The sequence below is a fragment of the Aethalodelphis obliquidens genome, unplaced genomic scaffold, assembly GCF_003676395.1.
Source record: "Aethalodelphis obliquidens isolate GAN/ISIS:26980383/991018 unplaced genomic scaffold, ASM367639v1 scaffold94, whole genome shotgun sequence".
NCBI lineage: Eukaryota > Metazoa > Chordata > Mammalia > Artiodactyla > Delphinidae > Aethalodelphis > Aethalodelphis obliquidens.
The window spans coordinates 2,190,110-2,218,076 of NW_020838038.1; the positions used below are offsets into that span (position 1 = coordinate 2,190,110).

Consider the following 27,967-nt stretch of genomic DNA (forward strand, 5'->3'; position numbering starts at 1 on the left):
CCCGACCAGGGATTGAACCCCGGCCCACGGCAGTGAAAGCACTGAGTCCTAACCAATGGACCACCAGAGAATTCCCACATATCAATTTATTTTTTCCACATATCAATTTTTAAAGTAAAATGTATTCTGGACCACATAATTCCTTTCCTTTAGACTACAGATTAAAGAACTTTCATTTTCCACAGATACCACTCAGAAATCCCAATCCTGAAGAAATTTCTTTTCCTGTTTCTGTTAAACTCAGTATTTTGTGAATCCTTAAGTCCTTATTTCCAAATCTCAAGTTGCCAAATGCCACATACTCGGAAACTCGAGATCTCCAGTACATCAATGGAGAGGAGGTTACCAAGAAAATAAAAATCTTATAAGGAAGTATGAGAGCATCTTTTCTTTTTTATGATCTGAAACCTAAGAATGATATTTTGTCTTAAGCTTTTTATTTATTTTTTTGGCCATGCAGGGTATCTTAATTCTCCAACCAGGGATCGAACCTAGGCCCCTGGCAGTGAGAGCGTGGAGTCCTAAGCACTGGACCACCAGGGAAGTCCCTAATTTTTTTTTCAAGCAAGTTTCTCTGACCACTCTTTTTTACCAGAATTGCTTTAACACCAGGCATATTCAGTAGCAACGAACTCTGTAACACTGTAAAAGAGACGAACATCCTAATGGAAAACTATGGGGTAGGAGGGAGGGGAAAAAATTGACTCCACCCTTTAGTACTTTAAGAAAGTGAATTTTAAAGTAAAAAAGCTATTCGGCTATTAACATGTAAAAAATCTAACAATTATTAATAATTTGGGGCAAACAACCAAACTTAATACCCATTAAATACGGAAAAATGTGTTTGGCTTAGCCAATATGTGCAGAGATGAATAAACACATAAAATTTACCAAACCGGCAAAGGTTACAGTAATTTGGTGCAGGAACAGCAAAATTTACTGTTGACGGTAAAGTGTTTTGTAGTCTTTATGGAGGGCAATCTGGAAAGACTTCTGTATTCATATTTCTTGATGTAATTTATCCTAGGGAAATGACCAGTAATGTATGAAAGTATTTAAGGAAATCCACCACAGGATTGTTTATAGCACAGGATTCTTTAATAGTTCAAAACTTAAAATAACTTAAAAATCCAACAATAGGGATACTGTTAAATTGTTAGATCCAAACTATGCAGCGAGTGAAAATAACAGTAACACTAGGGCTTGATGAAATAGGACAATGTTTGGTGTGAAAAAAAGCATATTCAACTGCAGACATATATGTTATCTTTGTGTAAAAAAAATGTGTACACACCCGTACACCCATAAGAGAAAAAAAAGACTTAAAGCAATGCTCCAGTGTTAATTGGTTTTATGTTTTGTTTTGTTTTTTTTGCGGTACGCGGGCCTCTCACTGCTGTGGCCTCTCCCGTTGCGGAGCACAGGCTCCGACGCGCAGGCTCAGCGGCCATGGCTTACGGGCCCAGCCGCTCCACGGCATGTGGGATCTTCCCGGACCGGGGCACGAACCCGCGTCCCCTGCATCGGCAGGCGGGCTCTCAACCACTGCGCCACCAGGAAAGCCCAACCGGTTATATTTACGGGTCAGGAGTATAAATAATTTTTGTGTTGTATACATTTTATGTTTTCTAGGTTTTCTATAGTAAGCACACAGATTACCGGAGAATAGAAGTATTTTAAAATAGGGTTCCAGGCTACATAGGCTTTTGCCAGACTTGCTAACCCACGTGAGCTGAGAGCCCTCTATCCAACTACGCAGCCGCCATAATAAAGGGTGTACAATCACTGAAGGACATGGTAAGTTTATTTGGATTTGGGGCTATGCAGAGTTCAGTCTCGGCTCCCCGACGTCCTCCTGCCGCGGCTCCTGGACCTGGAGGAGCTCCGGCTGTGGCTGCGGCGGCTGCGGCTGCCCCGGCCACGGCTGCGGCCCCTTTTTCTTCCTCTGCTTCGGGAACTGTGCCTCTCCCGGCTTTTGGACGCGTGCTTGTGGGATTTCTTGCCCCCGTGGCTCCTCCTCCTCCTCCTCTCGGCCATCCCGTTCCTCTTGTAGGAGTGGGCCGGCCCGGGGCTCCTCCTCCTCCGCGGCCTACTGTAGTAGTCGTCGTGGCGGCCCGGCCGCTCTCTCCTCTCTGAGTTCTTACTGAAGCAGGAGCCAGTCCGATCCGGAGACAGGTACATGTCTCGATTCGCTTCCCAAAATTCATTGTTGGGATTTCTGAACACGTGAAGAAAGTTGCAGTGTTTCCCTCTTGGACACTGCTGTATTTCAAATAAACCTGGAGGGGCACAGTGAAGAAACGGCATTTACTGCTCGCACTTCATCCTTTTCAGAAGGTACATTTCTGATGTTCGCTTGTGATAGGACTATTTTCTCCTTACGTACATTGATGTCATAGTTTGGCTCCCCGAATTTCAAAAATATTCAATGCTCTAACAAAGGGCACTGTGAAAAGTAACAGATAAGAACTTTTAATTAACCAGAATGCCCTGTTCCCCTACTGGATTATGGTGTGGAGTGCAACCGAACCAATGGCGACCACATTATTTTTTCTAGGCTTTTACCATCCTGCTGACAATGTAGATCCCTAATTAACAGTGAAGAACCAGCCCTGGGAGTCCCCCTGGCAACATGCTTTGAGGGCACGGTGGTGGGAGGACCAAACCACTGACCAAAAGAAAGAGCCTATCGTAAGTAGAAGATCCTGTATTTTCTTATACTTCAAGAAGATGATAAACACTGGCCTAATGCTTTAAATTTACCAGGTGCTTTTAACATGGAAGATTTTTGTCAAAGGTGAAATCTACTTGAACAATTTAGAGATCTTTTGGGGATTTTCAAACTTTTTTAAAAGCGGTGAATTCCCTAAATATGTAAAAGAGTTAAAAGTGAAATACCTCCATACCACACACTATATACAAAAAGTCAGTCAAAATGGATCAGAGTCCTAAACGTGAGCTATGAAACTATAAAACTCTTTGAGGAAAACATACAAGTAAATCTTCGTGACACGGGCTAAGCAATGGATTCTTAGATATGACACCAAAAGCACAAGCAAAAAAAGAAAAAAAATAGAAAAATTGGACTTCCTCAAAATTAAAAATTTTTGTGCTTCAGAGGACAACATCAGCGTGAAAAGACAACCCACATGATGGGAGAAAATAGTTGCAAATCATATCTGCGATAAGGGACCTGTCTGTAGAATATATCAAGAACTCTTACAACTCAATAAGACATATAACCTAATGAAAAATGGGCAAAGCATCTGAACAGACATCTGTCCAAAGATGATATACAGTGGCCAATAATCCAATAATAAGGACACGACAAAATGCTCATTAGTTACTAGGAAAAAATAAAGCTGTTATTTAAAAAATAACAAGTGAAATAAATAGTTTCCTGCTTTGGGGGAGTCAAAGTCACACTCAGAAGCACCTCACTGAAATGGAGAAAACAGACCCATCTCTTTCAGCACCCGTCTTTAAATCAGGCATAATGGTTCTTCTGGTTTGCCAAAGCAAGGAATTCGAAATTCCTTTTTTTTCTCCCTTCAGATAAATGGTTTTTAAGTGAGAGCATCCATTAAGACCGGGTTGCCAAAGATTCAGACTTTATAAATTATAGATTTTGAAACAAGAGGTTTTAAGCAGGCGAGTATAAAGCAAAGCAACGCAAAGGGTAAGGGAAGTGGTCCCGTAAGGCATGGGCAGCTCCTCTCGTAGCTCCCGGAGCACTTCAACAAGAAATGGTTCGGCGAAGCCCATCTGATAGAAATCAAAACAGAATGAGCCCTTCAAAATTGCCAGCTACTCAAAGGACTGACTCATTTCCTGACTTGGCAGCCACTGTCTGATGAGTCAGCCTGACTGAATGTGCCCTGACCAGGTTCTACAGCTATAATCAATCTTTATGACACAAAAGCTTGTATTTCAATAAGGCACGAAGTGTCATAGGTAATGTTTTAGGTGGCAAAGATGACAGAAGGTTCATTAGGGATAAAGATGGGAAAAAACCCAGCTCAAGTGAGGAGCCAATGAATAGAAAACACTTCTGAGACTGCAATCAGGAGACGGCGTCCCTGATAGACACAACTTCTCAGGCTTCCTGCAGAGCCCAGGACTTCGAGCACCGACTCTGTCACCTATACATTGTGACCCCAGTCACCTCATCCATAAAGTGACCCACAAGGTCGGTTACAGGTCTAAACTGTGATGTACTTTACATAATGATCTCTGCTCATCTACCAGGTGAGGCAAAAGCTATGCTTCACACCTTTAAAAGGTTGGTTTTTTCCCTAAAACTATTCTTTATATGACAGTGGAACAGTGGGGAAAAAAGTCACGTTGTATTTTACCACAAATTGCCATTTTCCATCGGGTCACTGGGCAGAATTCGCACTGAAGCTGTCTTCCCGCGTACCACCGTCCATTAAACAGAGAAAAGGCTGCTTGGCATTCTTCTTCCCTTGAAACCACAAATTAAAGGATGCACTTTAGAGTAACTTTCTAATATGCAGATTAACCCTACTGTTAATTAACCCTTGTATTTGTTTACCGTAGGATCACCTAGTTCACTGCCTTTGTGCTACCTAGGGAGTCCTTATTACAGCATTCAAGGTCCTGAAGCTCACTTTATTCAGGAACCGTTTTGTTTTTTAGTTTTTTTTACTAACCCTCCCAGAGGTTTTGATGCAAGGAAATCTACTTGAGTCAAAGCTTCTTAAACCAAAAGATTGGACCATTAAAAATGCAGAAGTGTTTTCCATTGTCACTGCCTGTTCCTTCTCAGCTCAGATCGCTGTCCTTCCTATTATTCAATACAATGGTTAATTTATCCCATTAGCCATGGCAGCACAGGCAAACAGCAAAACGAGCAGAAACAACACACTAACTGCTTGCTCTCTTAGCGGGCCAAATGCACACTGAAATTATTTGGGGCTTTTATTTGGGGTTCTCTATTCTAGTTATCCCTTTTCAGTTTGTGTTTTAATTTTAAAATTATATAAGTAAAAAATTAACTATAATGCAAAAAATTAAAAACTCTCTAAGTATACGAAAAATGAAATACAAATATATAGTTTTCTAATCCTTTCCATATTTCTAGGTCAGCTCTTAATATTTACATTTTTAAAAATACCATGCATATGAAAGGTATATATTCAGTGGAAAAATCCCAGATGTCAATGTAATCACAACACTATATTGTGACAAATGTGAAGATGTTTATGTTTAGAATACTTACGATTGATATTGAACATACACATTGCCCCTCAGATGAGGTTCCAAGTTGCAGCTGACCTAAGGAGCAATGAAGAATTCCATCATTAGAAAACAAACAAAAAAGGCAAAAACCTAAGGAAAAGAAGCCCTCCAGTCATCAAACGCATTTTTTGTCCAGGCCAACATTACCAAAAGTTGTTATCAATCAAAGATTCCAAAATTAAGATACTACCCCACTCTTACGTCTATTTAAGGCATACTTCAGCAGACGGTAGTGTTGCAGGCCCCAATTACCTGATCCCTGTTGATCCTGATTCTTTTTTGTCCAAAGATATGAAATGCTTCACACATGCATAAAAATACAGAGACTATTTTAAAAAAAGAAAAAAAATACAGAGACTAGAAATCAGCCCCTATATACACCACCCAGATTTAACACTAACATTTTCCATTTTTGACTGAGAATGTTTAAATACATAAAACGTGAAAGACCCAGTTGAAGCCCTTTCATCCTATTCTTCTCCCTCCTCCATCACATAGGTGGAACACTATCCTGAGGTTGGGTATAACCTTCACATTCCAAACACACACACACACACACCCCTATCTACACAGACACAATACCCACAGCCATACATATACACAGACAGGCATATACACATATATCATATGTGTGCCATAAAATATATACATATATTATGTACAGACATACAAAGAAGTGTGTGTCTGTTATGTACGTATGGGTATACACATATTTATGTACATATATGCTAAGAAGCACGTATATATATTGATAAACAATATACAGTATGGCTTTGTACATTTTAAAATTTTATATAAATAATATTTATTTCACATCCTTTTTTCAAGATGTAATCATGTAAACTTAATGACTCATTTTAAACTACTAAATACTGGCTATATCAAATTATCAAATATATTTATCCACTCCTCTAATGATGCATATCCAAGGTGCTTCCAATTTTTCATCAACAAACAGTGATGCAGTCAGCATGCCTGAACGCCTCTCTGGGCGGTAGGACTTTGTCTAGTGTGCATGACCGTAAGTAGTATGCTGATTTGTAGGTTCCATGTACTTTCAACCTCACTAGGTACTGACAAACTGCTCTCTAAAGTGGTTTTACTAATTTACACAACGTCGCCCATGCTTGATATTAGAATTCATAATTTTTTTCCCGATGGGTATGAATAACATCTCATTTTAATATGCACTGTTCCCATTACTTGTGAGGGTGAACATTGACCATTTGTCTTAAAAAATGACAAATCTGATTTCGTTTTACATAACGGTATAAAAAGGTCCTTAGGGCTTCCCTGGTGGCGCAGTGGTTGAGAGTCCGCCTGCCGATGCAGGGGACACGGGCTCGTGCCCCGGTCCGGGAAGATCCCACATGCCGTGGAGCGGCTGGGCCTGTGAGCCATGGCCGCTGAGCCTGCGCGTCGGAGCCTGTGCTCTGCAACGGGAGAAGCCACAACAGTGAGAGGCCCGCGTACCGCAAAAAAAAAAAAAAAAGTCCTCAAATACTCATACTAATGTTTAGCATTTCTTTTCAAAATGAATCTATCGATATAATTTTACAACTTAGTTGCAGAGTATTTTTATTAGAGCATCCCAAGAGAGGCAGGATGCGTACTGACTGACACTACTGACTGACACCATCCTTAGACGAAAGACTGGGGGGGTTTACCTAGTGGCGCAGTGGTTAAGAATCCGCCTGCCAAGGCAGGGGACACGGGTTCGAGCCCTGGTCCAGGAAGACCCCACATGCCGTGGAGCAACTAAGCCCATGCGCCACAACTACTGAGCCTGAGCTCTAGAGCCCATGAGCCACAACTACTGAGCCCGCGCACCTAGAGCCCGTGCTCCACAACAAGAGAAGGCACTGCAACAGAAGCCCACGCGCCGCAACGAAGAGTAGCCCCCGCTCACTGCAACTAGAGAAAGCCTGTATGCAGCAACAAAGGCCAGTGCAGCCAAAAATAAAATAAATAAATAGATAAATTTATTTAAAAAAAAGAAAAAAAAGGAAGACTGGGGACTTTCCTGGTGGGCCAGTGGTTAAGACTTCACCTTCCGCCTTCCAATGCAGGGGGTGCGGGTTTGATCCCTAGTCAGGGAGTCGGGGAGCTAAGATCCCACATGCTTCTCGAAATCTTTAAAAAAAAAAAAAAAGAGAGAGAGAGAGAGAAGGAAGACTGAAAGGCCCCAGGAGGCCACGCGAGCCGCACCAGGGCCCTTAGAGATCATTTAAGCCAGTGGTTTCCAAAGACCCGTTATTAATTTTCCATGATGAATTTGATGTTTTGGAAATTTTTCTACTAAAAGTTTATTAAACAGCTTTCCATTTATAACTGCCAACGTGATTAGCATGAGCCTGGCTGACAGAATTCTCAACAAAAGAAAAAAAAAACTCCACGGTTAGTAGGTACGGCCTGTTGCAGATAATGGGGGTGATTTCCATTAAGCAGCCTGAGGTGTTGAAAGCTCCAGCACTAACTTCCCAGAAGCGGTATGATGTAGGGACCCCATGCGGGAAAACACTGATGTAGTCCAGTCCTCGCCCTTCAGGGATGAGGAAAAGGCACAAAGAGGCAAAGAGCCCACGGCTAGTCAGCACACCAGCTCCTCAGCGGTGCTTCTCACGTGGCACCGAGTCGTGTGTGGCCAGGCACTTAGAAGTACTGTGAAGACGGGAAAGTGCATGCAACAGAAAGAAAAGGTAAAGGGGAAAGAGAAATTTTGAAAGAATTTTTTAAAATCTTGAAATCAGTAGTAAGAAGGATAGCCTTGAATTTCACGAGGGCCGCAGTTGCTCTGTTTCTTAGCTGTTCCAAATTTCCACTGTCATTTCCAACTAGCAGAAAAAATTCACAGCTTTATTCCTATCTCTTTCCAAATTATGGGCCATTTCCCCCATCCTAACATAACAAAATCATTCAGGTTCGGATCTGATCAAATTGCAGACAGCAGGAGACTTCACTGTGCTAGGATTTGACCACTGGGCCCAGGAGCAGCAGCCATTACACCTGACTTCATGCTTGCTTTAAGGAATGTTTTAAAATAACTCTGTAATCTGAACACTTCTTTTACCCCCTATGCTGCATCACAAACCATGACTCTGGGAACACTATTTTCAGTATTGAGAGTATTCAGTGAATAAAAACAAAGTAAAAATAAAAAAGGAAAAGGAATCAAGGTTTATGTTCTTGGGGAGCTCCAAAAGAAAGAACATGCACCTTGGGTGGAAGCTGCAGGCAGGCACCATCAACACAATACAGTAACAACAAATCAACCACCTCGGTAGGTGGAGTAAGTAGACGATTGTCACACTCTGCTCTCCTCGGCTCTAGGGGAGACCGACCACGGGAGGGAGGGCATTCCGCATCATATGCAGCCCCTAAGCGAACGCTTGGATACCTATTTGCAGAGGACCTTATGCAGAGAATTCACAGGCTGCAAAAGAATGGGACCATAAAGGTACTGAATGGATGAAATATCTTTTCCCATCAAAACCTCAGAACCCAGGAAATGTCATGCTAGTACCTGTTTAAGATTTCAAGTAGTACCTCAACCGTACTGGCAATGAGGTGGATGGAGAGAGAGAGAGAAAGAATTAACATTTCCTTCCAACATGGCGCCAGGCCCTCCACCATAGCGCACGTCCCACCCAGGCAGAGAGCCTGTGCCCTCGCTTTCCCATGCCATCTGGTGCTTCAGAAGGAGGCGAACCAGTCCCGTCCTCCACGCGCACTGCATGTGCCCACCTTGAACTGTATCACTTTCCCCACGTTCTTGAACTCGGGGAGCACGTCGTCATAGAAGTCCAGGAACTGCTGGTAGGTTTCCTCTTCGCTGTACTCCAGACTTGCGTCGGGGTCATAGTCGTCCCTTCTGCACTGCTCCATCCCAAATGTCGTAAACATGCTTTTAATAAGAAGGGTGGGACTTGATGCCGGGAAATTGTGTTTACGTGAACACCTGCGTATGAAGGAAAAACTTCAGCATTCCAATGGTGAGAAATTACACATAAAAGGCTTGCTTTAAACTGTGAGATACTCAAGCAACTTAGCTGTTTCAACTGAACTGTAAGATGATAAACCCCATTCAGACTTTAAATTTCAACACTTAAAACTGTTCTAGGGCTTCCCTGGTGGCACAGTGGTTGAGAGTCCGCCTGCCGATGCAGGGGACACGGGTTCGTGCCCTGGTCCGGGAAGATCCCACATGCCGCGGAGCGGCTGGGCCCGTGAGCCGTGGCCACTGAGCCTGCGCGTCCGGAGCCTGTGCTCCGCAATGGGAGAGGCCACGACAGTGAGAGGCCCACGTACCGCAAAAAAAAAAACAACAAAAAAAAACCAAACTGTTCTAAGGGCTTCCCTGGTGGTGCAGTGGTTAAGAATCCACCTGCCAATGCAGGGGACATGGGTTCGAGCCCTGGTCCGGGAAGATCCCACATGCCGTGGAGCAACTGAGCCCGTGCACCACAACTACTGAGCCTGCGCTCTAGAGCCCACGAGCCACAACTACTGAAGCTCGCACGTCAAGAGCCCGAGTTCTGCAACAAGAGAAGCCACCGCAATGAGAAGCCCGTGCACCGCAACGAAGAGTAGCCCCCGCTCGCCGCTACTAGAGAAGGCCCGCGCGCAGCAACAAAGACCCAATGCAGCCAAAAATAAATAAATTTATTTAAAAAAATTGTATCCAGCATTAAAAAAAAAAACTGTTCTAAAACTGACCAATATATTGGGTCTCATTAAAATGTAAGGTTGGAAAAAAAAAAAAAAATGTAAGGTTGGGAATTATTTCCAAGTTCAGATGCCATTCAGCTGCCTTTTACTGAAGTTCAGGAAGCCTTACACATGTGGAAGCACCAGGAAAGAGATGCATGGGCATGACGGAGCGTGATGAAAGGCACACAGACACCGAGCATGGGACTCCGGACAAGGTGAGAACAGTGCAATCCTGGTTCCATACAATCGCCAACAAACCCGACACTTAGAGAAAAGGGTATTCTGAGAGTTTCAACTAAATGGATCGCATTTCATAGTTTTCATGGCATTTTTATATTCTTTTTCTGATCCTTGCGAACTGTTAGGACAGCCAGGGCTAGTATTTTCTCCACTTTGAAAGAAAGAAAGTGAGGCCTAGAGAAGCACACGTACCCAGGTCACATGGCTGGGGAGAGAAGATCCCAGAGATCCGAGCTTATCGACAGTCTACTGCCTGTGTGTTATATGATGTGCTAAATGTAAGGAATTTCTCTTTAATGAAGGTTAACCATTGTGAAGAACAATTTTCTCTTCATAGCTTAAACTGGACCGGGTTGTAACTGAGTAATTTTTTTAAAAAATCTTTTATATGAGTTTACTTTCTTATTTACTTCCTTCTCCTCAAGTAAAATGAAGGAAAAAAATGCAGTTTAGGATTCCAAATCATCAAAATTTTCCTGATTAAATTTCTAGTTTAAAAATTAGTTAAAACAAGAACTTTAGGAAAAAAATCCCCAGAACTTTGGAAGAAAAAAAGTTGAAAAACAAGGCAGGTGTTAGAAAAAAAAAATGGCCCTGAAATGAATAAATGTTTAACTCATGCTTACTTTCCAGTGTCTGTAACATACATCTCTGTACACCTAGTGAGACAATGCACACAGAATGCCCCGCATACACCATGCCCAGCTCAGAAATGGGCAATCTGTGTTCATTAAAGTGAAATTTTCTATTTTTCAAAGGACCCTCCTAGATTATTCAGTCAGAGACCTTGTAATGAGATCCATCTTCCCAAGGACAAATACCCACAGAAAAAAGAACGAGGATTCAACCTGGTTGGCAGTGTTAGCAGAACCAGAATTTTACAAGTATGGAACACATACAGAATTAAATGAGAAACCAATTTAACAAGGTTAAAATTCTCATGGGATTATCATAACTGAATGAACTTGGCTCTATAGTACCCAGGATGTCAAATGAACATTTGTGAGTTTTGGAACAGCGCCAAAGTCCCCATCTAGGGAAAAATCCCACTTGGCCTAGAGATAGTCCATATAATCTGAGTGTATTTAAGGCCAGCCCTATAGGTTCTACTGAAAAGTCAGCTAAGACAAGAGATATTTGGGAAGGCAGTCTAAAGTTGTGGTATCAAACCCATGTGATTCTCAGAATCACCTGGGAAGAACTGAGATTTCTCAGGTCCTGCCCTAGACCATCTGTTCAGACCTCCAAGAGTGGGGAACCCATGTTTTCAGAGTAACTCCCCACCTGTTCCTGAAGGTTAGCCATGTCTGGGGACTCCTGGTTTAGGCCATGCTATTTACTCAGATCCTTGAATCAAGTAAGACTGCCACAAAATCATGTAGCTGGACATTACCTTAACCAAAGGACAGCCAATAAATGGCATGGGTCTCCAAATGCCCCCTCAGGTAGAGCTAACTGACTATGCCTCTTTTTCTTTTTTCAGGGGAGCACTCCAGGCACCTACTACCTTTGTCCTTTATAGAATCAAGCTACATGCTAAAGGTAGGCTGTGATTATTTACTGAAGGTCTTTGTGAGAAATATTCTCATGAAAATTACATATGCAACTGTTAATAAAACACCTATCAAAGTTACTGTCCACCTTCCTACTCAATGTCTTTATACAGTATTCCACGGGAGAAATATTTAGACTCTGATGCCTGGAAAATCTTTGTCTTTCCAGAGATCCCACTCATTTCCTTTTTGGTAAGAACTACATAGCTCATTTCTGCCTGGGATGGATACAACTCCAAAGCCAAATGTATTGTACGTTCACAATAACTCACTTTCTTCTCCTTTCCTTGCTTTCAATTTCTTTTATTTTATTAAACTTAGTGTAGTAGATTGTGAGCCTTCTTTATTTTATTTTTCATAAATTTATTTATTTATTTATGGCTGTGCTGGGTCTTTGTTGCGGTGCGCTGGCTTCTCATTGCGGTGGCTTCTTTTGTTGCGGACCACGGGCTCTAGGCGCACAGGCTTCAGCAGTTGTGGCACGTGGGCTCAGTAGTTGTGGCTTGTGGGTTCTAGAGCTCAGGCTCAGTAGTTGTGGCACACGGGCTTAGTTGCTCTGCGGAATGTGGGACCCTCCCAGGCCAGGGATCGAACCCGTGTCCCCTGCATTGGCAGGCGGATTCTTAACCACTGTGCCACCAGGGAAGCCCTGTGAGCCTTCTTTAAATCACTTCTGGAAACAAGTGAGGTATAAATAACTACTCTGATTAATAAATTTTACTTTTCATCAGTGATTATGTTCTTTAAGGACCAAAAAATAAATAAAAATTGAACTCCCCTCAAAGCTGTGACTCCAAGTGCAAAAAGGTTCTAGAATCAAACTCGTACTAATTACAAAAACAAAGCAACCAAAGAAATGCTTAGCTTACGGGAGTGCTTGATGTTGTGACAGACCTTAACAGAAAAGAACAGTTGTATGATCTGGAGCAAGTCACTGGGGCTCTCTGTGAAAGGGGGGCAGTATCTTTGTTTGAAGGGATGGTGCTGGATTTTGTAATTGCTGGTTTCATGGAATCTTATTTCACAACTGATCACTTGAATCATGCAAATACCCAAATCGCTCTCATACTTTTTTCTGATAGTTGTGATGGTGAAATTTCACATGCCTGTGAATATATTAAGAAAGGTTCACAAACTAAGCTGACCACCGTCAATATTTCCTTGAAACGGCCCTCAGGGATGGGTTTTGAGAGGCTGACAGTCCATTCCCCTTTTCACAAATAAGTACTGTCAACTGATTTCCTGAAACCACTTAGGACATCTCCCCTTCTCTCACTTATGCCCAGCAGAAGACTCCAGAATCCGATGACCACAAGTCTTCACATTTAGGGAAATGTTAGAAACATATCATAATTGAGGACTCCTGCAGCTGGGAAACCTTACATACAATTTGGTTCAATCCCCCACCCCTACCCCACCCCCGCCAATGCAAAGGTGACTCACATTGAGTCTCAACTGTCTTTCAAAGCTAATTCACTGTACACTTTTTCTTTGGTGGGGGATGTTTTACATCAATCATTACTTTTTTTTTTTTTTTTTTTCGGTACGCGGGCCTCTCACTGTTGTGGCCTCTCCCGCCGCGGAGCACAGGCTCCGGACGCGCAGGCTCAGCGGCCATGGCTCACGGGCCCAGCCGCTCCACGGCATGTGGGATCTTCCCGGACCGGGGCACGAACCCGTGTCCCCTGCATTGGCAGGCAGACTCTCAACCACTGCACTACCAGGGAAGCCCCAATTATTACTATTTTGATGAAATTAAACATACATTTGGGAAACACTTCTAAGGATACGAAGGGGGGTAAAGTCTTTCTCCCCTCCTTAGTTCCCAGTTCCTCAAGAGGAGACTTTCACTATTGACCGGATCCTGTGAATCCTTTCACAGATATTCTGGGCATATACAATCCCAGCTATAAAATATAAGAGGAGTCACAAATACTACATTAGTGACTCTCAATCCTGGGCCCATCAGAAACACCTGAGCACATTTCAAAAATTAGGGTGCCCAAGTCTCAGAAACTCTGATTTAATCAATTTGAGGTAGGACATAATTTTTTTCAAGCTTTCTAAATGATTCTAGTGTGCATCCAGGGTTGAGAACCACTGTTCTTAAAAAATGTAAAATGACGTGAAGGCTTAAATTAAAAAAGAGAAAGCTAGAGAAGGTTCATATTTTCAAAGAAGGAAATAAAACAGCATGGATAATTTTATGAATAAAATAAACATGAGAGACAACATACAGTTTCTCATTAAATACATATGAATTTTCCTATTCATATCCCTTTTTATGATGAATAGGACACTAAGATATAATTAGATCTTTTCTTCTGCAGAATGAAAATAATTAGATTTTCCCTCAGATGGATTTACTCACCATTATGAATTATTTATCTACTTTAAGCTGTTCATTCATAAACAAGCCAAATTATAAAACTCACCATTGCCTGGCATACAGTTGGTATTTAAATATTTGCTAAATGAATGAAAACATCAACACTTAGTTTTCCACATGAATGTCTTGTTTTAAAATCATTGATCCAAAAGAGGGAGGGAAGCAGAGTGTCTCAGAGAATAAGGGCAACAGTAACGAAATGAAAATACGAGCAAACACTCAGAATTTGCCATGGGCCTGCCACGTTCTCCCTGCTTTCCCTGCATTCACTCACAACTGCCTTAGAAGAGGGGTACTGCTTTTTTTTTAAAATTTTATTTATTTATTTATTTAATTTAGTTATTTTTGGCTGTGTTGGGTCTTCGTTTCTGTGTGAGGGCTTTCTCCAGTTGCGGAGAGCAGGGGCCACCCCTCATCGTGGTGCGCGGGCCTCTCACTGTTGCGGCCTCTCTTGTTCCAGAGCACAAGCTCCAGACGCGCAGGCTCAGTAGTTGTGGCTCACGGGCCTAGTTGCTCCGTGGCATGTGGGATCTTCCCAGACCAGGGCTCGAACCCGTGCCCCCTGCATTGGCAGGCAGATTCTCAACCACTGCGCCACCAGGGAAGCCCGAGGGGTACTGTTTTTAATCCCCATTTTACAGGTGAGGGAACTAAGGCACAGAGGGCTTAAGTAACTTTCCCACCTTGACAGCCGCTAAAGCCAGATGTTGAACCTGGTGTCTGTTCCTGACTCAGAGCAGACTGAGAACACATATTAGAATTTTCCTCTACTCAACTCGGATCCTGTCTTTCACAGATATCCCTTTGGGCATGCCAGTTTTTTTTTTTTTTTTTTTTGCGGTACGCGGGCCTCTCGCTGTTGTGGCCTCTCCCGTTGCGGAGCACAGGCTCTGGACGCGCAGGCCCAGCGGCCATGGCTCACGGGCCCAGCAGCTCCGCAGCATGTGGGATCTTCCCGGACTGGGGCACGAACCCGCGCCCCCTGCATTGGCAAGCAGATTCTTAACCACTGCACCATCAGGGAAGCCCGGCATGCCAGTTTTTAAAGCCTCTTTTGTGTACAGTGTTTGCCATTCAAAAAGTAAAGCCAGACTGCTCCAGTCTTTTGAAACAGATTATTTCCCCATCCCAGGTGTCCCATGTGGACTAATACAAGTGCAGAAAGGAAATAAAAGCAAAAGGTCTTCAGATAGCTGTGGGAGGAACGCAAAGGAAGCCCTGCCAGAGAACTGGACGAAGCCCACCCAGAGAAGAGGTATGGGGGTGTGGAGGAAGCAGGGGATGCTCAGCTGGGGGAACCGGAGCAGCAGCAAGAATGCAGCAGATGCCTATGAACATTTCAAACTCCAGCCCGTGCCAACTCAAAAACCTCAACATTTTGAGTCACTTAACTCTGACACAATAAAGCAAAATTGGTTACCTATCTCCGAATCTGCAAGCTCCTGTTTTACTGTAGAATGGACAATTAGCTCGATCTTTTTCCATTATCCTCAATTCCATGGGTGGTTCTGGGTTTTGCCATGTGGTGCCATTTTCCAACTGTTAAAAATAACCATGACTTTACTTGGTGTTAAAAATCCATGAAGAAGTAAATGTTTAAAAGGTATTCGAAATATTTGGGTCAAAAATAAAAACAGATTCATGTAAGAATATACACATTCAAGTTGTATCACACAATCTAGACTCTACAAACAACTGTCGTGAGACAGGGTCTATATGTCTCTCCTGGCTCCCAGTCACTGCCCATCATCAGGCATTGATATGGCTACCAGGAGCAGTCACCAAAGTTTCCCTTCGGTCCATCTATTCCTAAAAGGGTTGAAGGACTTCTTAGAGAACCACCCCCTGAGACCAATCTAAGTTACTGTGAATCAAGTTAAACCATCCATCTGGGCGTAAGTGTGTGTGATGCTGGTTACACACACTTTAAGGACTATAAACAAGTCCAGTCCACCAGGGTGATCTTTGCTTTTGTTCATCAGTTCAATTTTGTTGTTGCTGCGGTACAAAGCACAGAGCCACGCAGGTGATTCCCACATTCAGACAGGATCTAAGTAGCTTACCACGAAATTAACATTATTGGAAATATTGTTTTTAAAGAAATGTTCATCGGTCTCAAGTTCTTAATGAAAGGTTTTGAAAATACCTCATTTTCAGCCTGCTCCAGCATCTTCTGCACAGCTTCCTACAAATGGTGCAAACATAGGACTAATGAAAACCTCAAAGTCAGGTAAGTCACATCTGGTTTCTCTGGTTAAGAATCTCATTTGTCACAATTTTAAAAAAAACTTATGCACACAAAAGGCTTCAGGTTCTAATTTGCTTTCTACAGCACAGATCTTCTGAAAAGCTTTCAAAAGACACATAGCTGAGAATCTTCCTTCAACTAGGACATTTAACAGCACACATTGCAAAACAGTCTTCTAATAATTTCAGTAAGAGTAGTATTTAGTAGATTTGAACATATATTCCACATTCTAGTTTTTAAGATGAAGTATTAGTGAATATCATAAAAGACAATGCTAGCTGAAACATCACAGACATTTAACAGACGCTACATTATGACATGAACAGCAGCAACTGGGATTGATAAAAAATCTCAAACTTTCCGATAAAGCAAAGTCAGTCCTGAAATATGCCAGTAAATTTTGACCTCCTTGGCATTTAAATAAGTTTTAAATTATGTTCGACAGACTTCTCTTCCCTAGCTCCTTAAAGCATTACATAGAAGACTCATATGGCTAGCTGCTTACTTGATTAACTCTGCCTGGCCATGTAAGGGTCCTCAGTAACTTAACGTGCTCAAAACGAACCTCACTCTTGCCTACCCCTCGCCCATCTAAATGCCCATCTCAGTAAACGGTGTTGCCATCTGACCACCTGCTCAAACTAAAAAGCTAAAAGTATGACTTGAATTCCCTTCCCGGTCCATTCAGCCTACCAGCTAGAGTTCCGTTGACTGTGCCACGACTCACCCCAAATCTCTGTACTTCTCTGTATTAAGCACTACTGTCATCCAAACCACCATCATGTCCTGTCTGGAACAGCAGCCTTCTAACTGGTCACCATATATCCACTCTTGCCTCCTTGGTCACCACTCCCCACCCCCATCCCCCATTCTTTATACAAAAGTCAGAACGATCTGTTAAAAGTAACGATAAATTAGATGAAGTCAATCCCTGATTAAAAACCCTTTAATGGCTTCCCATGACACTTTAGGTAAAATCCAAACTCGTCCTTCCCACCCAGGAGGCCTTACATGAATGACCCTGCCTACCCTCCTGACTTTCTCCCCACCCCTGCTGCTCTTTCCTTTGGTCTCTAGGATTCAGGCACCCTGACCTCCTTTCAGCTCCACGCTCAGGGCGTCCCCCCTCTGCCTGGAGCCCTTCTCTCTGAGATCTCTGCATTCAGGCGTCAGCTCACACGTCGGCTTCTCCTTGGAGAAGTCTTCCTTGACAGGCAATCGAAAGAAGTACTTTCCTACCCCAATCACTCTGTCACATGACATTCTGCCTTATTTCTTTTTTTTCCTAATGCTTTATTCCTTTATACCGCTTAACATTACCTCAGAGCACTTCAAATGACCTTTTTTGCTTGCTTATATTCAGTTCCGCCATCTAGAAACCGAACTCAATGAGTACAGATCTTTTTCGCTGCCCTATCTCCAACCCCTAGAGAAGCATCTAGCTTACAGGAGAAACAAAGAATGCAGATCCCTTTATATATGCTTAGAATCGACTTCATTTTACCCACTTCTCCTTAATGTCTCACCAGACTTCCTTTGAAACAAAAGCGTTAGCTTTTATCTGGTGCCAGAAAGACCTCAGTTGAAGAACATTCCACTGTTAAAATGGGAATTTATTACACTCTACTAAAAAAATAACAAGCTCCAAACAACTTTCCTGCCCCCTAAAAACTTAGCATGATCTCGCCTCATCTGGAAAGCAGTACTCAAATAAGGGTGTTTAAAATTTGCACTGGAATTAACTGATGGCCTGAGACAAAAGAAACAAAGGTTGCTTCTACCCCATCATGACCAGGATGTAAACAAATGCATTTTCCCCCGTAATCTGGTGATTACCCAATTTTATGTGCTATTCATACATAGCATTATCACAGAAAAGATACATCCTGATGAATCAGTCAAGGAAAGATGAGCTGTGATATCTTTGAAATAAATACACTGTTAAGGAACAGCAGCAAAATAGACCAAAGCAATCTTTAAAAACAATCCTGGAAGATATAGAGGATATATACATATACCTTATAGATTCTTTTTTTGTGTGTGAGCAACTATAGGTTAGCTACAATTGCCTTTATAGCACAAGTTAGAAAGGAAGTCAAGATTTAATAACAAAAAATATTTCCTCATCCCTCAATATTTGAGTCTGATTTCTTTCAATCTATTAGTTCTTGCTGACACGTCCAAAGCAGTGAAGTCTCTTATGAATCAAACAAAGGTGGAAACTATATAAAATAGTATTCTCTAAGTAAGTCAACCCATATACAGCAAAACCTCCGAAGAACACCATTTGCTCTAGAGTGGTACAAAGTGTAAGGCAGGGGCCAGCTGCCGGTTTTTAATCAATACAACAATAAGGTTTTATTAGAACATGTCAACACCCTTCATTTTCGTGTTACCTATGGCTGCTTTCACGGGACACTGGCAGAGTTGGACATTTTCAACAAAGACCATACAGATCATAAAGCCTAAAATGTTTACTCTGGCTCTTTACAGAAAAAGTTGGCCAATCCCTGGTATAGAGAGTAAAATCGGCAGAGATGAAGAAAAACCTTCATTTAAGGCATCTGCCACAGCACCCACCCAAAGAAGAGCATCATAAGGAAACGCTAGTGTATATCCAAACTAAAAACATGACTCTAAAGAAAAAATCAAGTCCAAACCTGACATGCCTATAGCTTATCCTTCAAGCCTATCACCCGCCCCATCCGCTCACTAAGAGGATACGCAGTGCATCTATCCTCCTGTGACTGGAATCACCTCTCTTTCCTTCTTCTCCTGTAGCTTCTGCTGCTCTTCTTCTCTCTCTTTTCTCTGCTGTTCTTCCCATTCTTCCTTTAACTTTCTCTTTACAGAGGAAAAAAGAAAGAAGAAAGGTAATTATTTTTCAGACTCACTTTTTTACAACATTTCACATATGGGGCAAATAAATGAAAAACTTTAACACTGGTAAAATGGATAATATCCGATTTTTAAAGTTCAAGGTATGTAACTCAATGAGAGTCGTTTTGGTTAACTGGTTATCTGATTAATACCATACCTCTTGCTCTTCCTGCCGTTTTCTAGCTGCCTCTTCCTTTTCCTTCTTTATTCTGAATTCTTCTTGCGCCTTCTGTTCCCGCAGCAACCACTCCTCATGTAATTTTTGCCTATTGATGTAACGATGTGATCAGATAAAAGAAATGGGCACTAATCTACAAATACATCCACACACATATATGATAGCAAATGGGATTTTGGGAATGACGAAAGTATCATGAAAGATATTTTCTAGAAAGCAGTTAAGTGGAGGTAAGAGGATCAAGAGATGAGTAGTGATATTGGAAAAGCACTACATTTTAGCATATCCTCCTAGAGGGTGACAGCATAAAATCACTACTTCTACATTTCCTATCTGTAATATCTTTACACAAAACAATGACACTCTAGCTTTCCCTTTAGGTTGACCACAGTGATGTGTAGGTGCCAATAAAGTGAGTAACATCCAGCTTTTCACATTCAGGAAGTATTACCCTTCCTGTTCTATGCATTTTGAAAGTGCCCGTCGCAGGATTGCAGCATGATAAAAACCTGACATCTCCTGCTGTAAACCCTTGGACTGCTACTCTTTACAGCTGAGAGACTCCTGTGGTTTGCCCCAAGCACCTAACTGCTGAGAGAAGAAAAATAGAACTACATCGTGATCATGTCTTTAAAATAAAGAAAGCTACAGGTTGTAAGAAAAGATGACAAAGAGTTACAAAAACAAATTAGTGGGTGTCTAGTTTATTTTTAGAAATGACCAATTATAAAGAGTGATCTTATCTTAAAATGGTGTCTCAGATATCCAATACCACAAGTTTCCAACTTAAAGATGGGTTATATTTCAAAAGTTTATTAGCCGATTAAGTGTTTAAAACCTAGACTGCATTTTCCCACTGAATTTGTAAAAGGAAAATGAAATATGAGAAACTGTTCTATATTACTTCAGGGACATTAGCAGTTAAATAAGGTTTTATGTCTAGTCTGGGGACCCAACCACAATTTCAAATACTTGATGGGAAAAAGTATTCCATTTCCAACTACAGATTCCAGGAACCCATCTTTTAGCCATAGTAGACACTGGCATGTTGCATGTGTCAACGTTCCTGTGTATGTCATAGAGTATATGTAAATGTTTCAGTGTGCAGAACTCTGATTCATGAACCTTTTGAGGAAGATATTCATTGTAAATAAACTGAACCAAAGTGTATATATATTTAAGACCACAAAAGAGTAAAATATTACAAACTTTAAAACTTAGTAACTTGGATATAATACTGAGAACTCTAGAACTCTGGGCACATAACTCTGTCAACCCCCTGCACTAAGAGACTTGAGCAAACTCTAGCATGCCTTTTAGCAGCATAAGGCTGTGTCCCTAGGATGACCCCATCACCTCCCACCCCCCAAGACATTAAAATGCCTGCCTGAGAAAACTCAATGCTGCCTAGAAAATGGACTGTTTGCTCTGGCCAACACCTGATAATAGGCCTCTGCCTTCCCTCTCCTAGAGCATTACTCAAAAGGGCTCGTAATTATGAATATGTGTCTCTTACAGCTCATAAGGGTCTCTCTCAAGGGCCTGAGAGCCATTCCTGGGAAATGCAGTCATTAAGAAGGATGAGGCCTCTGGCTCCCAGTCTCTGTGGGAGGATAAAGCCCTAACTTCCCTAACTGCCCACTAACGAACACAGCTTCCTGGTCACCTTCACAGGGATCAACTCCTGGTACTGTTCACTTTCCTCATTCTCCCTTTTAAATGCCCAAATCGCCTCTACACAAACCAGAATGGAGCTCAGGTCTTCCCCTACTGTCGGGAGTTACTGAATAAAGTCTGTTCCTGCACTTTAATGTCCGGCTCTGTTTACCTTTGACACTATACACCTCCTTTTAAGTAGTACATAAAGCCATTCAGTATTTTCAAATAAGTTTCCTGCTTTTCAACAATAAAGTATTATGCAACTCATATAGGAATAAACAAAAATCAAGGGAACACAAAGACATGTGTATGTGATTTAAAAGAAGCATCTAAGTAAATGGGAAAGCAAGAAAAATGACTTCCCTATTTCATGCTATACATATCATCTTTATCATTACAGAAATCTCTAGTAGTAAGAACAACCAGAGATATTACAGCACCTCCTATCTGCTCACACTACGTTAAGTGCTATACACTTACCACCTCATTAATCTCATTTAATCTCCCCAATTCTATGCTGTAGGTACTATGATTGATGGTTTTTTTTTTTTGGCTGCATCATGTGAGATCTTAGTTCTCCAACCAGGGATCGAACCCGTGCCCCCTGCAGTGGAAGCGTGGAGTCCTAACCACTAGACCACCAGGAAAGTCACTGTTTATGTCCATATTTAAGGCGAGGAAATTGAAGCTTAGAGAGATTAAGCAACTTGAACACAGCTAGTAAGTAGCAGGGCCAGGACTGCAATGCAGATCTGGCTGAATCCAACTCCCTGTTCCCAATCATTACTACTTTTTTTTTATTTTTTCAGCATTTTCATATTTCCACCTATTTATGTGCTTATTTGGGTAACAGGAACTAATTACAAGAAAAGAAGCAACATTTCCAGTGAACACACTAAATAGCTAGACAGGACCTATAAAGTTTTTTCTCCTTTAAAAAATTATTTATTTATTTTTTATTGTGGCAAAGTATACATACCATAAAATTTACCATTTTAACCATTTAAGTGTACAGTCGAGTAGCATTAAGCAGATTCATATTATTGTGTACCACTTGGGGAATAAAAAACAAACTACCCCCTGAAAAATACCAAAAGAGAAAAAGAGCAGAATATTTTTGTCAACTTGGGATGGGGGCGGCCTTTTGAAATCAGACATCAAGGCTAGATATCATGATGAAATTGACGACATGGAGATCAAATTATGTGAGTAACACGATAAGCCAAGTTAGGACTGATGACAAATGAGAAAAATATACATCACACACAGGACAGATAAAGGCTTAATATCCTTAATCAAGTAATAACATTGCTTGCACAACAAACTTAAAAAAAAATGAATCCCAAAAGAGAAAGGTGCAAGAACTAAGCAAGCTACAAATAGATAATATATAAAAAGATACTCAACCCTACTAATTAAGAAGTGTACATTTGAACTCTTCTCAATACTCTGTAATGGCCTATATGGAAAAATAATCTAAAAAAGAGTGAATATATGTATATGTATAACTGATACACTTTGCTATACAGCAGAAACTAACACAACATTGTAAATCAACTATACTCTAATAAAAAAATTTTTTTAAATGTACATTTGAAACAATGAAATATGACTTTTCACTAAAGGAGTTTTAAGAACTGATAATGCCTAGTGTGAGTGAAGGTGTGGAGAGATGGGCACCTTGCTTCACTCTTGGAAAGGCTGCAAACTGCAATCTGGATGCCCTTTCTACCTGCCCATCTACCTTTTACGTGTACTTCTCCTCTAGGCATTTTCCTAAGGAAATAATAGGACAATTACCATGGATTTATAATCATGGATACTCACTGCAACTTTTTTATAATAGTAAAAAGCCTGAATGTAAAATAATAATAAATTAATAGTAAATAAGAGTACATTAATAGTACATGGTAAGTGAATGTTATTTAATAGTAAATAACCTGAATGTCCATCAGTAGAGAACTATAAATTATGAATAGAAAATAAATTATGCCAGTCATACAATGGATACTGTGTTGCTATTGAAATGCTTGAATTAGATCTCTGCACCAACACCGAAATAAATGTCCTATATAGCGAAAAAAGCAATTTATAGAAAAATAGGTATAAATATCATCCCACAATAGAAATATACATATATACTACATCTACAGTTTCTTTCTTACCTTCTTATTGGGGCTATCTTTGGTGTGTTGAGTTTACTGAAGCCCTTTCACTGTTTACACTTCTTAATTATTTGGATTTTTTTTCAAAAACATTTACCAATGAGCAAAAAGAGTGAATAATACTTTTTTTTTTAAAGACAATATCTTTTTTCAGCCCATCAGCTAGCGGTTTAAACAGTTTATCCAGGGTATTTTATAAGACCTATTTTGTATAAGATTGTATAAAGAAGACCCGCCCTAGTTAGCGAAGATTTAGGATATTCAAGTAAAATAACTGGGTTCGCAGGAAGCGCTTCAATCAGTGCTGACCTCTCTCTCTCCAGCAGCCTCTCTTCTTCTCGTCGTTGTTCTTCAATAAAGGCATCCGCCACTGTCTCCTCCTCCTCCTTCTGTGAGAGTCCTGAAGGAATGTCAGTGTTTTAGTACACTATCTGTATATTACAAAACCTTGGTCAATAATTCAGGGAAGAACTTACATACAATTTTTCATCTTTACAATTATGGTACAAACCTGTTTTTAAAACTTTCTAATAATAAAGGGCCCCAATCGCCCAAATTGGAACAATGTGAACACTGAAAAGAACAATAATGGTAGTAGATAACACATTAAACTTAAAAAATTTATTGATGGTTCCATAGTGATACCCCAAAAGATGGTGAGGTGTGAGAGGGAACATCCACCTGTATAGAAGAATGGCAACTAAAAAATGTAGAAAGACTTAAGTAGAAAAGTCCTCACTTCTGCACCCCACTGTAGGAAGAGGATATTTATTTGGGAAGAGAATATTTATTTACACTATCTCAAAATATCAGCCCTCGGACGAGTACTAATTACAAAGGCAGGAACATCTTTTTCAATGGAGCCATCTGATTGGCAACACTTAGACCACACTTGCATCATTAGGAGTGGAACAACTTGACATGAGAGGCCCCCTGATGTATGCAATGAGAGCTATACAGCATCAGCTTTGTAGTATTTTGCTACAGAGTGTAACCTGAAGCCAATCAGAAGACAGACTAATCTAGAATGCAGAGCATTCCACAAGACAACTGGCTTGAGCTTTTCAAAATAATCAAACTTGAATTGGGAAAGTTTAAATATGGCCTGTATATATATTACTGAATTAATGTTCCTTTGTTTAGTATTATGGTCCTTATTCTTAAGAGATGCAGGCTGAAGTATTTAGGGGTAAGGGGTATGGATATGCAACTGATACGCAAAGGTTCAGAAAAAATTTGTACATATGGATCTATCTATATAGAGAGAGAAAGTAAAGCAAAATGTTAACAATTGACAAATCTAGACGAAGGGTTCATGGATGTTTATTGAACCATTTTTTCAACTTTCTGTACATTGGAACATTTTCAAAATAAAAACATGGGGGCTTCCCTGGTGGCGCAGTGGTTGAGAGTCCGCCTGCTGATGCAGGGGACACGGGTTCGTGCCCCGATCCGGGAAGATCCCACATGCCGCGGAGCGGCTGGGCCCGTGAGCTGTGGCCGCTGAGCCTGCGTGTCCGGAGCCTGTGCTCCGCAACAGGAGAGACCACAAGAGTGAGAGGCCCGCGTACCGCAAAAAAATAAAAATAAAATGAAAACATGGGAAAATAAGTTTTAATATAATAAAAATTTATATCCTCTTCTACTCAGAATTTAAATGTGAGGGAAAAAAAGGAGGAAAACTGAAGTGATCTTAAGGAAATATAACAGAAGATCTCAGGCTAAAAGGAAAAAGATATTGTCTGTCACATATATTAAGTATAGGTCTAACCAAAGACTCACCCAGTCCTAGATAATCACCATACAGCTGACCCTTGAACAATGCAGTGGTTAATGGGCACTGGCCCTCCACGCAGTTGAAAATCCATGTATAACTTAGAGTCGGCTCTCCACATCCATGATTCCTCTGTATCTGTGGTTCTGCATCCTTGGATTCAACCAACTGCAGACCATGTAGTACAACAGTGTTTACTATTGAAAAAAATCCACATATAAGTGGACCTGAGCAGTTCAAAACCCATGTTGTTTAAGGGTCAAATGTATATCTAATTGTATTATACATGTAACTGTATATGGAATCATGCTACAATTTTACAACTTGCTTTTTATCCTTCATGTTACCTTAATTTCTGATAATGCAGCTCGTTTCAGATTATTTAAAGTAGAACTGGGGGCTAAAGAGGCTACCTGTAATAGAGAGGTTGATACTCCAGAAATTTCTACTAATCACTTGCCAATTCACTCTTATAGCAATCCTTACAGAATACTTCTATATTCTAGCCTTCTGTAATGTTTGCCCATGCAACGTGTGCTACAACCCACAGCAGCATTTGGTAGACCACACTATTCATGAAGCACCACTAAGTAAAGAATTGTGAGTTGGAGTAGGCCAAAGCAGGAGCAGCCATCCAGAGACAAGCGCTTAGTCTTGGATCTGCCATTAGCCATATATAATCACGAGCAGACCAGTGAGCTGCATTCTTCAATTGACTAAACTGCCAAAGGACACATCCACCTGCCTATTCACAGAGGCTCACTCCAAATGCACTTTACAAAGTTAAAGGGGAATAAAAAATCAATGGAATATGTTGGATTTAAAATATGTAAAGAAAAAGAAGAGTTTTTAAAAGTGGGGGCATGTTACAAGAAAACAGGTTAACAAAGTAAGGAAGCTGAAAACTTCAAGGAGGCTGGGAAATCACTAAGGGCATCAATAACGTCAACCTAACCTGTTTTTCCTTTTATCCCTGATGCTTTATCCTGCCTCTAGTGGGCCAGTTTTGAACGAATAAAACAGAGATGCTAATACAGGCTGCAGGGCAACGCACTGCCCCTTCCATTCTAAGTATCCCAAGTAATGCTACTGAAACAGTTACAAGGTAACTCCAATGGTAAGTAAAACCTCCATGGCTATTTTCTCAAGGCTGGAGAATCCTGGTTCCTTGAATCTGTGGACTTCAAGAATTGTCTAGGATAATTTAACAGGCATATTCTGGCTAATGTGTATGGTAACCATTATAACTCAGTACTCCTGCGTGATTTCAGTGCTTTCGTCTGCATTTATAACTACACTATACAACTTTACAACTAAGTTCATTAAACAGGTAGGTTTAATATACAAATGTTAGATTCTGCCATGAAGGCCAAATGACACCACCATCAGTACAGATGAAGGTTCCACAGTATTTTAATAGGAAAAAAAAGTGATAAATAACCACAGGGCAACAGTAGTAGTGGCATTCCAAACTCCACTCAGTACCATATTCACGTTGTGAGCATCTATTTCCCATCATCCCTAACACTACATTAATGTAGATATGGGGACTTCCCTGGCGGTCCAGTGGTTAAGACTCTGAGCTTCCACTGCAGGGGACTGGATGTATAATTGTATAATTTCACTTGGTTTTGTGATTTGTAAGTATATCGCTTTATAAGTCAAGTAAGTTTCACAACTAATTTTATGCATATATGTTTAAATAATGTCAACAAGGGGTCTCTCATGTTAGTGAAATTTAAGAAAAACTTGCAAAGTGTCTAAAACTGTCGACTCCTGCTGGTTTTACAAAGAAAACTATTCACCGAATACTTACTACGTGCAAAGGCTGGGCCAGCTACTGTAATTCGTAATGCCTGCACCTGTAATATTAGATACTTCATAAATACCTAACACGTAATCAGTGGGTGATGATTCACCGTGACTTCCCCCCCACCCCTTGAGTACGTTAACATTGTTTCTGTCATGGGTCTAACACAACTTTTTGAGAGGCCGTGGCCACAGCAATTCTTTTTCGGATACGGTACTTGCTTTCCTTCTGACACTGGGGCCTCAGGACGGGAGTCGGGGGAGCAGTTGCATACACAGAAAACAGGATGAATCCATTACCTGAGTCTCTCAGTCGAGCGAGTTCCTGCCGACGTTTCTTTCGTTTCTCCTTCTTCAGGGCGGCCCTGTACTTTTTGTGGCTGGAAAAACAAGACACAAACACACTCCAGCGTCAGTGGCCGCACCTGCAACGGTGCCTGAGCTCCCCTCTCCTCCGCGCCCAATGACAGGAACTCGTTTGGGCGCTCGAAAGTGAAACCTTGCTTCCCGTGTTTTAATTACAGAGCAAGCTTTTACCATCGCCTCGCCATCCCATGCGCAGACGGCAGGTCTTCTCCATCCCACCACCTGTACCCCTCCTCGCCTCCCTGAGCCCACAGACGCCCGCGGACAGTCCGGGGCGCGCCGAGGGAAGGGATCGAGCTGCCGCGGTGGCTTATCTGCTTGGCCCAGCTCCCTTTCTGCCTGCAAATCCTTCAACCCAGCCTCGGTCCGCTCCGTCCCCTTTTCTTGTCAGCTCACCTCCCCCAACCCAGCTCACCTTAGCTTCTCCGGAAACATCATTTTCTCGGACGCCGCCATCTTGCCAGCACCGCCACGCCCCGCAACGGTCGGCCGGAAGGGGCAGGCTTGAAGGCGTCCGCGGTCGCGCGCAGTCGCGGAGTCGCGGTCGCTGCGCGGCCTCTCGGGCTAGAGGGGCGGTAGCCTGTCTCCCCCTTGGCTGACCAAAGACGGACGACGGGAGGTAGGTAGCTCGTCTTCCAAAATCCTGCACAAGTAAATGTCTCCTTCTCGAAAAATCCTCTGGGCTCCTAACCCGTCTTGTAAGTACTTTTTCCCTCGTAGCGCTTCCCCAGTGC

At 41.6% G+C, this 27,967-nt stretch overlaps 1 protein-coding gene and 1 long non-coding RNA gene across 4 annotated transcripts; one reads left to right on the plus strand and one right to left on the minus strand.

Annotated features, from left to right (window-relative positions):
* Positions 1-1,782: 1,782 nt before the first annotated feature.
* Positions 1,783-27,967, minus strand: ZRSR2 (zinc finger CCCH-type, RNA binding motif and serine/arginine rich 2). 2 transcript variants are annotated; one of them, XM_027095777.1, is made up of 12 exons: positions 27,649-27,967; positions 27,168-27,247; positions 25,067-25,255; positions 23,594-23,684; positions 19,440-19,548; positions 19,160-19,246; positions 16,301-16,339; positions 15,575-15,693; positions 9,007-9,220; positions 5,243-5,298; positions 4,356-4,465; positions 1,783-2,279 (listed from the first exon to the last, which is right to left on the minus strand). In XM_027095777.1, the coding sequence occupies exons 1-12, from the start codon at positions 27,687-27,689 to the stop codon at positions 1,831-1,833; spliced, it is 1,584 nt and encodes a 527-aa protein (XP_026951578.1). In that variant the 5' UTR covers positions 27,690-27,967; the 3' UTR covers positions 1,783-1,830. The 2 variants fall into 2 exon arrangements, with proteins under 2 accessions (XP_026951578.1, XP_026951579.1); XM_027095778.1 differs by lacking the exon at positions 25,067-25,255 and having other exon boundaries at positions 27,649-27,963.
* LOC113614356 (uncharacterized) lies at positions 2,453-15,638 on the plus strand. 2 transcript variants are annotated; one of them, XR_003430596.1, is made up of 4 exons: positions 2,453-2,691; positions 11,696-11,754; positions 11,879-11,957; positions 15,287-15,638. It is a non-coding gene; the product is annotated as an uncharacterized LOC113614356 (long non-coding RNA). The 2 variants fall into 2 exon arrangements; XR_003430595.1 differs by having other exon boundaries at positions 11,696-11,957; positions 15,287-15,634.